The sequence below is a fragment of the Labrus mixtus genome, chromosome 7 (assembly GCF_963584025.1).
Source record: "Labrus mixtus chromosome 7, fLabMix1.1, whole genome shotgun sequence".
Lineage (NCBI taxonomy): Eukaryota > Metazoa > Chordata > Actinopteri > Labriformes > Labridae > Labrus > Labrus mixtus.
In genome coordinates, this window is record NC_083618.1 from 21355465 (window position 1) to 21372847 (window position 17383).

The 17383-nt window shown below is 39.4% G+C and overlaps 2 protein-coding genes across 3 annotated transcripts in view; both read left to right on the forward strand.

Annotated features, from left to right (window-relative positions):
• The window catches only part of LOC132976955 (CMP-N-acetylneuraminate-beta-galactosamide-alpha-2,3-sialyltransferase 2-like), a 259673-nt gene that overhangs the window by 219727 nt on the left and 22563 nt on the right, over nt 1-17383 (forward strand). The gene's annotated exons all lie outside the window — the stretch shown is intronic.
• LOC132976936 (protein SSUH2 homolog) lies at nt 2048-15953 on the forward strand. 2 transcript variants are annotated; one of them, XM_061041213.1, is made up of 12 exons: nt 2048-2164; nt 4337-4414; nt 4498-4573; nt 5104-5233; nt 6853-6913; nt 8479-8600; nt 10653-10715; nt 10921-11000; nt 11403-11495; nt 11848-11953; nt 12833-12940; nt 13303-15953. In XM_061041213.1, exons 1-12 carry the CDS (start codon nt 2149-2151, stop codon nt 13441-13443), a joined length of 1074 nt encoding a protein of 357 aa, XP_060897196.1. In that variant the 5' UTR covers nt 2048-2148; the 3' UTR covers nt 13444-15953. The 2 variants fall into 2 exon arrangements, with proteins under 2 accessions (XP_060897196.1, XP_060897195.1); XM_061041212.1 differs by having other exon boundaries at nt 2050-2164; nt 4334-4414.

Genomic DNA, 17383 nt, shown 5'->3' on the forward strand with positions numbered 1-17383 from the left:
AAAATCAAACACAGCCCTGTGTTTATTTAAACTGAGCAGTTTCCTCTCTGACTGACTGCGGCTCAGTGTGAAAGCCTCTCTCACACACGCGCACACACACACACACACACACACACACACACACACACACACACACACACACACACACACACAAGCCAACACGAAGTACTGTATGGTTGGTTGTGTGTGTATATGTAAGACTCTGGCTCCCCCTGCTGGCCGTGTGCTGTCTGCTCATTAAGGGTCTGTACTTCTTGTTCAGAACAGAAACAGAACAGAAAACTAAAGACATTAAATAAATCTTAACAGCATTTGCAAACTACTTATAAGATTTTAAAAAAAGATACAGATACATATAAAAGAAACGTGAAGAAAGCTCACATAAAATAATTAAATGTCTTCTTGCAAAATAAACTGCAAGTCTTTATTTTTTTTTATTTTGTCCCTCTGTAGGGACTTTGGTTGGGAACTGGAGGGTCGCTGGCTCAAGTCCCAAATCTGGAAATTGGTCTGGTGGCTGGAAGTTTATGAATAACAATGTTTTCATGCTGTGAAAAGTATACTTTTATTGAAGTTAAGGATCTTAATCATTCTTATTTGGTGCCAAACCCCGAGCTTTAAACATGTCGTGATTTAATTGTGATGCTTACACGTAAGACATCAAAACCCTTTGGGACCACGGGGCCTTGAGGATCTTCAGGTGGAGAGAAAGAGGGGCGGGGTGGGATTACTAGGAATTCAAATCCTCTTTGCTCCTGGGGTCTCTTAACACGCTAATCCAGACGTGTTCTTACGTGTCGGTGGAGCCATCAGACACTTTCCCACTCCGTCAACTCCACCCAGACCAGACCAATAGATCCCAAACATGATCATGTCAGACTTAGGATCCTCTAAGAGCAGCTGTTTCCTGTTAACCTGTGAAAAATGTTCCTTCAGGAGACACGAGTCGCCTGAACATGTCTGACATTTAAAGACAGCTCCAGGCCTGTTTTATTTAATCTCATGCTGTAAGGTCAGCATGAGATCTGTCAGCCCCACCATGAGGACACGGGTTAAGAGACGCTGCAGGAATGTGAATCAGTACATCTTCTAATTTCTAATTTTTTGAATGTTCATTTCGTTTCTGTTCATGACAATTAGCCCCCCTCTCCTCTGGGAACAATCAAGGATGTTTTCTAAATCCCTTCCAGATGGGTCGTGGTCGTCATACCTGCAGACCGGAGGGGTCAAACTAGAGGAAAAATCCATTTACACCGGGATCTATAGCCGACTCCTTCAAAATAAAAGCACACACACACTTAATAGATCGTGGTACAAAGAGTCCAGAGAACTTTGTGATTTGACTTTTATTTGGCTGTACTGTGAAAATAAGACAATAAAACCTTTTATAATGCAAAATGTCATGTCTGGAAAAAATACTCGTGTGATAAGCCAATAACTAGAAACACAACTATTAGTAAGCGTGTCTGTTATCTGTCATATTGAACCTTCATTGAAGAAAGAGCTCCATTAAAACACTTTTCAGATTCATGAAAATTATTAGGTCAACATGTACTCATGATGCATGCTTTTGTGTGACACTATTGGTCTTATGAACAGTGCTGTTCTGTTCTGATATATTTGTTGTAATGCCAAAATGTTTGACAAAACGAAATAATAAAGATATCATGAAGACTTTAAGTATATCATAAATCGTGCTTGTTACCCTAACCCTTCACAAAATAAAAAAGTTATTCTGTTCGATTTTCAGTATAATTTCATACACCATCATGGTCTTATTCCAGGTAGTCTTTCTTGTTTGTTTTTATATTCTCTGTAGATTGCCAACTGGATACCTGATGAAGCTGAATTTCATTTTTGTGAAACCTTCAGCTGAATTTAGGCCTGTTTATCATCTGCATCTCTATCTATTTCACAATATGTCGAGAGCATATAATCTGCCTGTTTTGTCCTTAAAATCTTACATGAGGGGCTGAAAAGTAATTAATCCAGCGGGTTTTTATTTTGAATATTTCACCGGAAGTTCCTTTGTTACATTGTCGCTTGTTGCACACTTGCAGCAGGCAGCGTGTAACCGATCACTGCAGAGTGAAGCCAACGGAGAACACTAACTAGATTTACTGAAACCGAGCAAAAACAATCGGCAGAATGATGAACAGTGCAGGTAAGGACGAAAACAAACGACTCAAGATTGCACGGTCACCAAACTACGACGGAGGATTAGGGCCACGTTAAAAAAAAAGAAATTAAAATTAAAGTCGTAAATGTACGACTTTAATCTCGTAAATGTACGAGTTTATTCTCGTAAATGTATGAGATTAAACTCGTACAATAATCTCGAAATTAAAAAAAAAAAAAAAAAAAAAAAATTAACATGGCCCTAAAAAAAAAGAAATTCTCTTATCTAATCCTCTTGTTAAATGTGCAAAACGCAACTTCTAGCTGTTCACGCTGTCTTCATTTTTCTAGTCTGTATTAAGTTCTAGTTTGACTAAGAGCAGCCGGTTTCTTAGCCGAACCGGGTCCTGTCTGGTCTGGTGTTGTGTGGACTGAAAGAAAACAATACACGTATCTTCAGAAATTACTGTTCAAGAATAATTAAAGCTGCTTTTTAACCACGATTTATTTTCGAGATATTGAAGACGATGTCAGAGCTTCAAACTATGAAACCTATGAGATTTTTTATTTTATTATCTATTTATAGATATTTATATCTATTTTTAGGTTCATTGGTGGATTTACTATATGGCATTGTGATGGATCAATTGATGTAGGCCTAATCAAAGTCCAGACTGGGTGGACAGTCTCCGACTAGACTCTGTGGTCTCAATAGTGACGGTGCAGAGTGCACGTAGACATACATTGAAGGAGTTAAAATATATTTATATTGTATTAACAGTAGCCTAAGGTTCAACAAAGAGCACAAGCTCAACACAGTAAACGTGGAAGTAATTAAAGTGGGCTCATACCGGATGGTGGGCTTGTAAATGTAGGATGGTGAACACATTGTGGATGACTGTGCAACTATACTAATCTGAAAGGAATTAATGAATAGTTTTAGCTATTTCGGCAAAATAAAAAATAATAATACAATTTAAAAAAAAAAAAACATGTTTACACACCATTTATTAGCCAACTTAAATGCAAAGTGTAGTCTATGTTTTTTTTTGTAGCTAGGGGTGCTTAAGGTGAAGCATTTCTAATTTCGTTGTAGGTCTACAATTGTTTAGATGTGCAGATGTGTAAAAACTGGAATGGCTATTTAAGTTCCATGTGTTTAAGTTTGCTAATTTTGTCTCAAAAGCTTGAACAAGAAGACAATATATTTTGTTTAATTAGGATTTGTCTTGCTTTTTGTTTTGTGACAATGAATAGACCTACAATGCACTCTGATACTGGAAGGTTTTAACCCACGGTGTCATGTGGGCTGGGCATAAATGTAGGCCTATATCACACAATAATAAAATCCAAACTTCTATTCTATTTGCAAGGCTTATTTAAGACTACTTAACCTATACAATCTTTAATATAACCCTGAACATCATAAATACAACAAAGAAAATAACAAAAGCAGATTAACTCTAAACTATTCCTTAATTCTAACTCATTTTACGTTTTTATCATTTGTAAGTTTACATTTTAAGGTTGTTGTTTTAAACTCCACAGAGATGATTTCAACTCCTAAAAATGGCTGCTCCATAGTTTGACTCCCCAAACTGAAACACACATCTATATTTTACACTGGTTCCCACTTAACATGTTTCCGTCATACATGTCCTTTCCTAAATTTAAAAACATGTCGGTTATAGGCGCACTTTTAATGTCAAGCATGAAAACACAATTCTGATGTTTTGAAATACACAATGTCTTAAACTGTAGCCTAAGTGTGCAAGACCTTTAGAGTTACGGAGTAGATTTAAACTAACAAGCTTTATCTAAGACTCTGACAGCTCCACTCTGGAGTTTAAAACACGTCGAGGCATATTTTATAGAGGGGAAAAACGTGTGATAAGAGAGTCTGTAAACTTTATTATGGAGCGTTGATGATTCCAGTCTGCAGGGTGAATGCAGATGAAGATTTTAAAGACTTGTTTTCTACTTTTCAGTAAATACATATTCTGATTTTTGACATATTTGACTCTAAATGATGTACACTACCAGTCACACGTTTGGACACACTATTTGTATTATTTTAATATCTACTATTATGCTAAAATGAGGAAAATTGTCAAACTAAAGAAAAACCCTTCTACTAGATACAGCTTACAGTATCTTTATAATAATATAATAATATAGTATACTGTATTATTAACTGTTTCCTGTTTTTCTCCAGCAGTATATCCCGCTCCCTCCGCCCCTCCAGCCGACATGTTCGGCACCGTTCCCGGCTATGAAGGCACTGTGGCAGGAGGAGGTGAGACGAGTTTAACCAAAGAGTTTTCAGATAATTTCAGTGTGTTTCCGTTACCTAAGGCCTGCATGTTGTTGTCGCTGCAGGAGGTTGCCTGCCCCCTCCTATGCCCATGGAGCCTGTAGCCCCGCCCCAGCCCGGCCCTACACCTGAAGACTGGAGGTAATGTTTGAGGTCTCTTCATGTGGTCCCATGTCCGGAGTTGGGAAGTCACTCTTCCAGCTTGTGTGTTCAGGAGCTTTAAGTCATGATTTGTAAAAATATGGATGCTGCAGAGGAAGATTTTGCTCAAAGACTTTAATCAACACGATAAAAGCTGCTTACACTATAAAACAACTTGTCTCTGCACCAATTTATTCTGTAAAAGTAACTCCAAACCAAAGACTGTGTAGAAGGAATGGATGTATAATCTTTGGTTTGAAAAACTGCCTTCAACTTGCATTCCACCAATGGCCAGCAGGGGGCGACTCTTGTACAGAAGCAGATGAGAAAATGACACTGCTTCTCATGGGATTCATTTAAAGTTATCCTAATGAGTTTGAATATAGTATGAAGTTCATTTTGTTCATTATGCTCCAAGTTAGGGTTAGTTTGTCACCATGCCATATTTTTAAATTTCTACATGGTTCTAGTAAATATCGGACATTATGAACAAAATGAAAACTCTTAGTCGGGCTGTGTTTGTGTCGCAGCATCCCCTCTCTGTCAGAGGATGTGGCTCATGAGGCGTTCAAGAGCTTCGCGTCGTCTAACTGCTGCTGGAGCAAAAGTCCTGCCAATGACGGAGTCATCACCAGCATGGAGCCGTTCAACACCTACAGGGTGAGCTGATGTTCTTACTGCCTACGATGCACAGTTAAGATTCAACCAGTACTCAAAGAACTGTCGCTACATGTGTTACTCTCATTTTAGCATCTATGGTAGCTATTAAGGTAATGTTAGCATTTAGCTTAAAGCAATGTTGGAACCCATCTGCTATCAGCTCGCTACGATGTATGCCTCTGAGAGCGATGGCCAACTTCTTGCAGTTTGCGTTTATGACTTCCAGTCAAGACTTCCTCTCCCGTGCGCTACATTGTTTACCGACCCAAGCACCTTGAGAAGCGACCATATGTTCAGACTTTCAGAAATGCCTGCAAAATAAACAGCTGGTTCATTACATCCCTAGAGAAGTGTCCATTCATCTGTTTCTGGTGAGACTCAGTTTAACTGTAAATAGTTAGTTGCACAGAGGCTTCACTCTGGCTTACTTCAGTGCTGTGAACCGGGGGGGAAAAAACAGTTTTCTCGTAAGAAACTTGCAAATAAACAGCTGAAATAACGACGTCACGATGCAGATTTATAAAAGGGGAAAATGTAAGCTTTGCTAGGTCTGCCCTCATTTCTGTAGATCAGTCCTGATGCGTTAAAGGAAGTCAGGAAATCTAAACGCTGATTGTCTTTTGACAGACTTTACTTGATTGATTGCAGATATCTGTAAAGGAACATACATTGACGTTAAATTACCAGCTAGGGTAGCCGTGGTGTCATTTTGTTGGATTGGGTTCTGTCTGCTTTTGCTCTCCATATGGACTGTTTCTCCTGCATACACTAAAGCCAGCTGATCGATTGGTCGATGGTAATTGAACGATAAATGGAAACCAGAACACTTCCCATTTTCAAATCCAGGCAACAGAGATTAAGCTGGAAGCTATGCTGTGTTTAAGTGCGGCACTACAGAGTTTCTGGTGTTGGTGTTGGTGCGCTGATAGCCTAGCGGTTATATCATGAGCCTCATGATCGGAGGCTATAATCTCCGTCTAACAGCACAATGGGTTCAAATCTAACTTTGACCCTTTGTTGCGTGTGAGCCCCCACTCTCTCTTCCCAACATGTCCCGTCTCCCTTCAGCTGTCCTTTCTATTAAAGACAGAAATGGCCCGAAGAAATAAAGAGGATTAAGGTTCTTGATTAAGTGGGCCCAGTTGTTGTCTCTCGTGTGTCTGAGGACAGTTTGAATCAGACAGATGACATCACTTCATAGTTTACCAGTTTATAAACTCTCTCACATGACATGTCATTAGATCTCAGAGACTCTCATGTGACCAAAAAAATGTGACAAACCACACTGGTGTGAATATCTGAAACGGATGCAGCATTTTGAGGCTGAAAACTTTAAGCGCAGATCTCTGTGACTCCGTTGTGTTCGGCCGTGTGTGACTGACTGGACATGCATGTTTCTATTTTAGTCAGTTCAGCTGTCCTCAGCAGACTTCTGACGGCTCAAGTTTCATGTTTGCATATTTTAAACTTCAAGAATATTTAATTCTCTTTCACATGTCACAAGGAATGTGAGTTAGACTTTTGGTTATTCCAAATCACAGTCATTTCCCTGAATGCCTCCTGTGTAATATGTAGTACATGTTGTGTCTCTAATATATGTATATTGTTTTGCTTTCCAGTACCGACTGGAGACGTTCACTGAGTCCAGGTCAACTGAGTGGGCTCACAAACCTCATGAAGGTACAAACACACACACAATTTGTGGTGGCTATATATGTTGGTCTTTAGGATTCAAAAACTAGCACATCACAAGTCACCACTGAAGATGGAAACAGTTTGCTGGCATATTTAAATCAAAACCCTTAAAGGTCACATATTCTCCTCCTTTCCAACAATTTTAAATAAGTCTCAGAGCTCCACAAAAAATGTCTGTATTTGATCATGTCTATAAACCCCTCTATTTCAGCCCTGCTCAGAACAGGCTGTTTCTGTGTCTGTACCTTTAAATGTAAATGAGCTGTGTCTGACCACGCCCCCTCTCCAGAAGGGCTTGGGTGGCTCGGGCTTTCTTGCTCCATGTCCTATTGTTTACTGTGAGAAGGCAGACTCAGAGGGCAGAACAAACACCTAGCTGTGGGAGTGTCACCCACCTGGGGGAGGGGCTACTGCCCTTTGTGATGTCATGAAGGGAAAATCTCCAAACGGCCTGTTTGAGCACACATTTACTGAAAAGTGGAGCAGGTAAAAGACGGAGAGGATGGACACATATTAGCGTTAGAAAAACATGGTGAAGTGTATTTTGCTTAATATGTGACCTTTAAATAAATTAAACATTTAATTTAAATGATCAATATACGCACACTTATTTATGTAAATACTGTAATTGACATCTTACTTGACCCACCTGTCACATAACTGCAATTTACTTATCGTGTTACTTCAGCATCTTTTGCACTATTCAACACTGCACTGTTTCATATTTAGTCATGTAAATATTAGTCTTTTCTTATTATGTTTATTGTTGATATTTAATGTTGTACCTGTACATAGGAGAGCACAGTTCACCGAAGTTAAATTCCTTGTGTGTGTAAGCATACCTGGCCAATAAATCTGATTCTGATTGAGCACACATTTTCTGAAAAGTGGAGCAGGCAAAAGACGGAGAGGATGGACTTTTCTCATGATGGGGGGTTTGAAGACGGACTAGAGACACATATTAGCGTTAGAAAAACATGGTGAAGTGTATTTTGCTTAATATGTGACCTTTAAATAAACAGAACATTGAAGAATTGCACTTAATTTGATAAACTTCAAAGATCCTCGCAGAGCTCCACGTACAAAAGATATTAAACTGTGAAGACGTGTGATATCATAAAGCTCCATGTTGACTCTCATAAAGCAGAATTATTGAATTATCGAGATAACTTCAGCGAGTTAGGAATAACTCAATTTCACTCATTAAAGTCAGGCTGCAGCCAGACAACATTAAATTACTACTACTGTCAGAAGATCCGTCCTGAATGAAAATGCTTCTATGTTGTTATATATTTATGTTCATTTGATTGTTTCCTTTTAGTTACAAAGTTTTCCACAAAGAATCTCGAACCACCAAATGTCCAAGTGTCCTTGAAAACATCAGACTTGAAATCTTTAAAAAATAACAGTCAACAAAATGTACAATCTGAAAACTCTGACTCAAAGCTGAGATAACATTTAAGACTTTAATTGCTGCTCCATGTTTCATTTGGAATTGACAGGTGTTTGATCGACAGGTGTTTTTCATGTCTTTATTGTGTGACTGACAGGTGAGCCTGCTGATTTCTACACCCAGACCGCCCCCCGACCCTGGGAGATCCAGGCCACGGCCCCAAGCCTCTTCACCAATCACACAGAGGAGATCCGCGTGCCCTTCACCTCCTCCATCAAGGTGATTGGTTATCAGAAGCTGTCAAACGAAGACGTCTTTGGTTACCTGCATCTTAAATTACATTTACATTGATTCTGATCAGGGGTATAACTGTAGACCTTGAATATATTATGGTGTGATATTTTGCTGACAACCAATCAGAGAGCAGTTTTAATTGTCTCCAGGATTCATTTGGTTAAATCTGAATATTCCCGTAGTCCTTGAGCTATTTGGAGATGCCCTAGTGATAGGTTCAGGTGTCTGTAAGGACTTCGGGTAGTCCTTGAGGAGGTCAAAGTGTTGACTGGGGAGGTTGTTAGTATTTAGATATTTCCCTATAACATTTTTAAACGGTCTATGGTGACTTTCATTGGTCTTTGAGGGTTTCCAGTACTTTTTAGTTAACCATTCAAATTTAAAAGGGTCCTTTTAATGGTTTTCCGTAGTCCTGACAAAGATTCAAATGATTTTTGAGGAGGCTCCAGATCTGAAGTAAGATGTAGACATCGTGTGAATCTTTTAGCTGATAACCAATGGGGGGAAAGGATTCACTTTCAAAGTCCTCGAGCCCTTAAGAGAGGTCCCTAAGAAAGTCCTAAAAGTCTTGAATTAAAATTGAGTGGTCCTTGAAGAGCTCGAAGGGTTCACTGAGGTGGTTGTTCAGGCATTTGAAGACATCCAGTAGGTCTTGAGGACTGTTTTAGGTCCTGAAACAGTTTAAAATGTTGTGCAATCAGCATCCACATTTTCTTGAAGACGCCCAATGGTCATTGAGTGGTTCCAGTGACCTTAAAAATGTTTTTAAGGGTCCTGTAATGGTTTCAGTTGTCCTTGAGAGGGTTCCAATGGTTGTTAAGATTTTCAAGAAGTGCTTGAAGGTGTCATTTTGCAATTGGAAGAGTTAGCCTACTGGAACCACCATTTGTCATGCTTTCACTGAGGAGTCCCAGAAACTCTTGAAGATGTTTAGAGGCCACCAAAGAGGGTTCAATGGTCCTTTTAAGGGATACCACATTCAAACATTCACTTAAGGGGTTTCAAAAGGGCTTGAAGTTGTTCCTGGACTCCATGAGTTGTGCTGTGATCTTTGAGGATTTAGGGTTTATCCTTGAAAATGCTCAAATGGTGATTGATTAGTTTTCAGATGTTATTGAAGACTCAAGAAGTTCTTAAATATGTACCAGACCGTCTCAAAGTTCTTAAAGGGTGTCCTGAAAAGACCTCTCGAGATAATTATTGTTTCTTGAAGAGGTTTGATGGGATCTTGCAGAGCTGCAGTCAAAATCACCACTGAGAACGTACAATGTTTGAGTTACAAGGGTCCCTGAGAACGTTCGAAAGTACCTGGATAAAGTCTTTGAATGGTTTGCATCCAAATATCATTCAGGTTGAGCTACAAGTCTATGAAATGTTGTAAATGTTTGAAGGTTTTTGTTAAAGTTCCTGGAGTCTTGGAAAATGTTCTAATGGTGGCTCAGTGGGGCCAAAAAGATTCAGGATTAACATTGAGGTGTCGCTTGTGTCTTTGATGGTCGAGGAACGTCTTGAGATATCGTTGCAGACGTTTTTAAGGTATTTTCAAGGCTCTTGAACCTCCATGTTTGGTGAGTTTCAGATCTCAAATGGGGAATTTTGACTTGGACAGTTAACAGATGTTGGTAGAAGTTTATCCGCCCTGTGTTATTTCCCTGCTAACATAGCGTGTAGCATAGTTACTGTTACTATGGTTACCTTCAGGTTCATCAGAATGTTGACCCTAACTTTTAACAGATGGCTGACAGCCAATCAGAGAGCGGGATTCTGATGTGGAGCATTCCATCAGCTTGTATCTGTAAAGATATTTTTAACTCTGTGTGTGTGTGTGTGTGTGTGTGTGTGTGTGTGTGTGTGTGTGTGTGTGTGTGTGTGTGTGTGTGTGTGTGTGTGTGTGTGTGTGTGTGTGTGTGTGTGTGTGTGTGTGTGTGTGTGTGTGTGTGTGTGTGTGTGTGTGTGTGTGTGTGTGTGTGTGTGTGTGTGTGTGTGTGTGTGTGTGTGTGTGTGTGTGTGTGTGTGTGTGTGTGTGTGTGTTTGCAGGAGTGCCACACCTGCCATGCCTCAGGGACGATGCAGTGTGTAGAGTGCCATGGAAATGGATATGTAAGTGAAGCTGTCAATCTGTAAATTATGAATCAGTAATAACAAATTAAATAGAAATGTTCTGATTAACAGCAAGACAGCTAAATGACATTAAAGGCAGGTGACATGTGTTTGATGTTAAATTAATAGTTGAGGATGTATTAAGTTATCTTACTGCACTGAACATCAAAGGCAGTATAAGACCATGTGTGTGCTCTCTCTGTAGAAACCGTGCTGGGCGTGTAACGGCTCCGGGACAAAGAGCGACGAAAACTGCTCCCGCTGTGATTCTACAGGCAAAGACAGGTACTGCAGGGAGGACAGGGTGTCCTGTAACTCTCAAAAAAAAAAGTCTTCTCCAACCACGAGTGTCATTCCACTCTTAGACTTTTCTTACATTTAAGGATATCTAAACTGAAAAAGACCAATCAGGCTTTCTCTTGAGGCCCGTTCAGACTTGTACATTAACGATCGTCAATGCACACATGTGGAATTCCTGTTATTTAGGTGTGTTAGTGTGAGTTAAAAATTTGCTGTATTATATGAAAAGTGTTCAGCTGGATGAGGGAGTGGAACATGTAAAACACTGTGACCCTTTCATTTACACTGCCATGTCAGCAATGTCAGTCCTCTTAGATCAAATCCCTGAAGAATGTGAGTCACATGTCTGAACGTGTATGTGTGTGTGTGTTTGTGTTGCGTCTTTAGCTGTACAGAATGCAATTCACGCGGATCGAAGGACTGTGAAACCTGTGAAGGAAAACGACAACTGCTGACCTACATCCAGCTCAAAGTTGAGTGGTGAGTAATGGTACTACAACTTTTCAAGAAACCTTGGACTGCCAACTTGAGACCTGGAGGAGAGTGGGTTCTGATATTTTCCCTAGAGTCCCTTGATATTCCAGTGGTACTTGAGGGTATCCAAGTGATCCTACATCTGACTCTAATGTAGTTTGGTGTTAATTGACTTAGCTGAGAGGTGCTGCCCTCTAGTGGCTAAAAGATAAACTGCATCCTGTTCATTTGAAATAATAAAATATAAACCATACAGAGTGAAGAGGATAAAAAAGATGAAATGTTTGTTTGTTATTCACTCTATGGGTGTGTGTATTTATATATATATATATATGTTTATGTTTGTTTTTGTGTTTAGGACTGATAATGTGGAGGACCACGTGGTGCAGCAGAACTCGGGTATTAATGTTGATGACCTTCGCTCGGTGACCGGGAAGGAGCTGTTCAAGAACAACCAATACCTGGTACACACAAATACACACACAGACACACACACAGAAATATTACAAAAGTACCGTTTTAAAATAAACACTCTCAGAGTTTTCCCCTGAAATAAATCGGTGATATAATCAATAGATGACAGGTTCAATAAATGTAATTCTGAACTGTGCTGCATGATGAAGCTGCGCTGCTTCTTCACCCTGAATCTGAACAAGTTTCGTTTGACATACTCCACCGACGCCTGTGAGCTAGCTCAGTTGAACAACTCGAGCTGCACTGATTTCCCGATCAACGTGCATCATTGTCCGCAATCCCCTCACAACACGTCCTTCCAATTAGCAGTCTATTTAAACTGCAAGATTTCCAGTCTATGTTCTTTCATCACCAGCTCTAAACTGTAGCTGTACTTCACTCTTGTTAAGCCCCACCACCACCTCAGCATCCACCTGCAGGCACCGACTGGGTGGTTTAAGATCTCATCCCATCATGATGAGGTCGGAGCCAAGGTGACACAACCAAACTATGTTCTGCTGCTGCTGAAATTAATATTTCAAACAAATGCAGACGTGAATTGTCTGACTGAACTTCTGATCATGATTTTGCAATATTTATTTCAGGTTTTAATTAAGTACCCTAATAAGATTAACTTGAATCTTGTTGTGTTTTGCTGTGATTTTTATTTGACATACATCTCTAACAATGCATACAATTAAATTAAATAAATCACAAAAAAAGCAACATGCAGGACGGTGTGTTTGAGCTTTAAAAGTTAGACGTAGTCCTTCGGGTGGTGCTGGAGAAAAAGGTAATTTAAAGGAGGTTTTTCATGTGAGATGATTGTTTTTAATGCCATTACTACTGTAAGTGAGAGACTCTCTCTCTCTCTGTTTGTCTCCTCTCAGCTCTACCCTCTGTTCGGGTTTCCAAACCCGGCCATAGCCGAGGCGTCTGAGCGTCTGATCAAAGACCACCAGAGTAAATACGCCCAGACCTCCAGGATCCTGCAGCAGGTAGGTCAGCACACAGATACACGAGGATGGAAAGACTTACTCTCAGGTCACCTGCGACATTCAGACTGAACGCAAAACGTCACAGGGGCGTACATATGGCGGCTTGAATTGGCAGTCTGAGTAGGGCTATTGAAAATAGATGAAGTGAAATGGAATCCAAGAAGTGAGAAGAGTTTAAGTGTCGGTTGTAGCGGAGCATTTGAGGAGATTTTATGTTTTCTATTTATTTATATAATCATAAACCAGGTTAGCTATTTTTTTTCACTCTAAAGAGAACAAGTGTGTTACCCAAAATGTTGAAACAAATCCTTTATTGATGCTCTCTCCCTCTCTTTCTCTCTCTCTCTCTCTCTCTCCCTCAGAGGCAGAAGGTCGAGTTGATCCCCATCACTAAGGTGAACTATAAGTGGAAAGGAGACTCCCACGTTTACTACGTCTACGGCAACGAGAACCAAGTCAGCGCAGACAACTACCCCGCTACCTGCTGCTGTGTTATCCAGTAGACACACGCACACACACACACACTCTTTATTGGAGAGACAGGACAGTGGATAGAGTCAGAATTCAGGGAGAGAGAGTGGGGAATGAAATGCAGGAAAGGAGCCACAGGTGGGATTTGAACCTGGGCCACCCGCTTGGAGGACTACAGCCTCCCTACAGGGGCACGACCTAACCGCTAGGCCATCAGCGCCCCTCCTAATTTCTGACTCCATTTTTTTCACCTGAGAGGAAATAACGTATTCTACTTTATGTAAAGAAAATGTTAATCCTTGAAACCACTAATCCTCCTGTCGACTCTAATTCAAGATTCAAGAGTTGTAAAAAAAAAAAAAAAAAAAAGGAGAAACTTATTGTTTGGGGAGGGAAACTATGCTGTCAATCCATTCTCAGAGTTCATTATTATCTCTGTGTGAAACCCGCCTGACGCTTTGACCACTACCAAATATTTCTGTCTGAAAATACCTTAACTGAACAGTTTACAGAACAGCATGTGCCAAATATCATCCTCAGGATTACTTGGAAACTTTATAAGTCCAATAGATCGCTCTCTGAAAAACCTCACTTGGTTCCTACCTGTGTTCTTTGACCTGTGGTTTAATGTCATGTAAGAAATCAAAACCACTTCATTGTTTACAAATCTGACCTGGGTTTTCATGATTCAGGAACAGAAGGTGATACCTTTTAGTTTTCCAACAGGTCTGGTCGCATTTTAACGTATCAAAACTTTGGCTTAATCTGCTTTTCTTCGCTAAATATTTGAGCTTATAGTGACACACCAGCTGTTCACTGAGCTAGAGGACCTAATGTTGCTAGGAAGCTAACAGCTAACATGCTAGCACTTGTCAGTTTTAATCACTTTGAAGCCTTTTTGTACATTTTGTGCCTTTGGAAGATTTGGCAAGTTTTTTCATAGGCGCAACCCACATACTCAGCTCTGCTGCTTATCCCACATACTCAGCTCTGCTGCTTATCCCACATACTCAGCTCTGCTGCTTATCCCACATACTCAACTCTGCTGCTTATCCGACAAATGCATGTTCCTTACAAATGTGGCACCATTTCAAAGGGAAATAAACAGGCTTTCCAACGGTATATATTTGTTTAGATCTCCTTTAAAAATACTGCTATCATGCGTGACAAAAGATCCCTAATATCTTTTGTAGTTTCAGATTCATTCATCTTAAGTGGCTGTCAATTAATGGCATAAATGTGTCTAAAACAAAGTTAAAATTTAACAAAGTTTATGAAAATAAATCCCCAACTGAATCCACAGAGCTATTTATTATGGCAACTAGTTAATCAATCCTCATATAACTATTTTGTATATTCTTCACAGTTTAGTAAATATCTTGGATTTCATCTTGAATAAAAAGTATTACCGTTATAGCCTTCATTTTTAGTGCAGGAATAAGTTATGTGTAACAGTTTATTTCAAACACAAACAGACCCTGCTCGATAATCTACCTGATGTTTGTCACATAATGATGACAGACTTACCTCAGAAAAGCAGTAAAACGGCGATAAGTAATGTTTCATGTCTCTTTTCTAAAACCAACATCGCATCATGTCTTTGTGTTAAAGGCGGGGTTGGTAATTTTCTCCAGATCCACTTTTTCAAATTTTGGTTGAAATTGTCTTTAGGTCCTGACAGAAATTAAAAACTCATGTGCTCTGAAAAAGGACCAAAGAAAATCAGTCATCTGTAGCAGTTGTCACATCCCATTTAATACATTCACAGACATGTTTGGAGAGAAGAATCACGTTCATTGTCTGTACGCCAAAACACAAGAGATAGTTTGTTTGTGAATTTGAATAAAACTGTTGCCTGTAGTTTTGCTGATTCACTGACAGCTGACATCAACAGTTCATGTCCCTTTAAATGTATTTGCTGTAGTACATCAGGCGGCCTGCAGAGGGCGCTATGTGTTTGTTTTAAGTGTTGAACATGACTCCATGAACCTGCCCCCTGCTCTCAGTACCCCTCATGCATTCATGTGGTTTTTAATACTTGACCACAAACTGTACGCTCTCCACTTCTGCTTTTCATAAATAAATGTTTTATTGTCAGGTGCTGAAATGTCTCAAATTTATATTCAATGTTTTATATCTGTATTTGTTTCTGTTCATGTCTTTGTTTAATTTTTTTCTTTTTGTCAGAGTTAAATTTTTGAACAATTGACTTTTACTTCTGGGCTGTCAGAGCGTTCTTAAACACACTAATGAAACATCAATAAGACAGAAATAGCTGACGTTCATCGTCTCAAACTAACACGATGCTGCTGCAATTCGATGCACCTTTTTTTTGTTTTTAGTGGAATGGCCCTTTATCTGAACTGTAACAACCTTAAAGTAATCTGACTAACGAGCCGCTCTGCTACTAACCTGATGGACGTAATGATGTTATGAATCTTTAACTGTAACTCTGTGGGCCAAAATAAAAAAAATGATGCTACAGTGGATCATGAATATGTTTCTGTCAAACTGAAAATAAAGTCTGAGCCCGACCTATTCTGTTTCTGCTTCATCCCTTTACAATCACAAGTGTGCAAAATTTAAATATGGAGCACAAAGTGAATTAAGTTGTTGCTCTAATACAGACGCAGTGTAAGGAAATATAACGCCTTTTACTTTCAATTAATCTTCTTATTTGTTTTATTTTGTCCCCTGATAACCGTTAAATTATCCTCCAGTATCTCCAAATTTGTTTGGAATTTCTCATCTTGTTTTAACAGCGTTACAGTAGGAAGTCGTTACACTTACACATTCACAAACTGATGACAGAGGCAGCTATGTAAAGTGATCATCAAAATTAACTTACCCCAGATTAAACATTCACAAGCAGCAGGAGCAACTTGGGGTTAAGTGTCTTGCCCAAGGACACATCAGACATGTAGCTGCAGGAGCTGGGGATCAAACCCCCGACCTCCTGGTTGAGAGATGACCGACTCGACCAACTGAGCCACAGCCGCCCCATCACATTTTCATGCAGCAAAGAGTAATGATTACGAAAACGAGCACACAGTTAAGTAGTTAACGAGCAGTAACAGAGCTGCAGTTGTTGCACATGTAGTTGAAACATTCACAGGAATACAAAAAAAAACCTCACAGTGCACATAAAAGGTTGAACATGTTATTGCACCATGTAAGTTATGCATATAATTGCACATATGAAATATATTATATTTTATTATAGATTGTTTTTACACATTTTGAATCAGTTTTTATGAAATGTTGCTGTCTATGTTTTTGTGTCTGCAACAATTAAAAAATAGTGTAACATCTGACACCACAAAATTAATCTAAATTGAAGCATCAAGGACTTAGGTTTATATACTTATATACTTAAAGTATACATTATGATCACTAAGCAAATACATATAGATATTAGTTCAACATCATTCAATATATTTTCAACTTTACTTTGAAGGGTTTGGGGTGTTTCGTTGGAGTGAACATTCAGGAAAAATGTACAGAAAGCTGAAAGCTGAGGTTCTTGTCTTCCTGTGTCTCTGTTTTCTCTCAGTCGTTTATTCATTCACACTAACTATCCACCAGTCACATAAATCTTTGAGGTCTTAGCAGATCAACTCTGAAATGTTTTGTGCTGGGAGCCCATCCCAGAATGCACCTCAGCTTAGAGAACAACAGCACCACAAACATTTAGTTTGAGATGATCAACATTACAATCCACTTTTTTTGTCTTCTACGATTGATTCTTGTTTTCTCCTGCTGTGTGAGTCCTTCATCTTACTGCTGGGAGTGAGCTGATTACTTCCTCTCCATTTCCTGTTTTACAAACTGTCAGATATGTCCAGTGCTTTTCACATTTGTATACGTCAGACGACATTGACAACACCCAGAGAAGACAGAGCGTGAAGCCAAACAGGAAATGCTGAAATGCTTCTGTTGGTGTTTTTTAGGAAACAAACACTGAAGTAACTC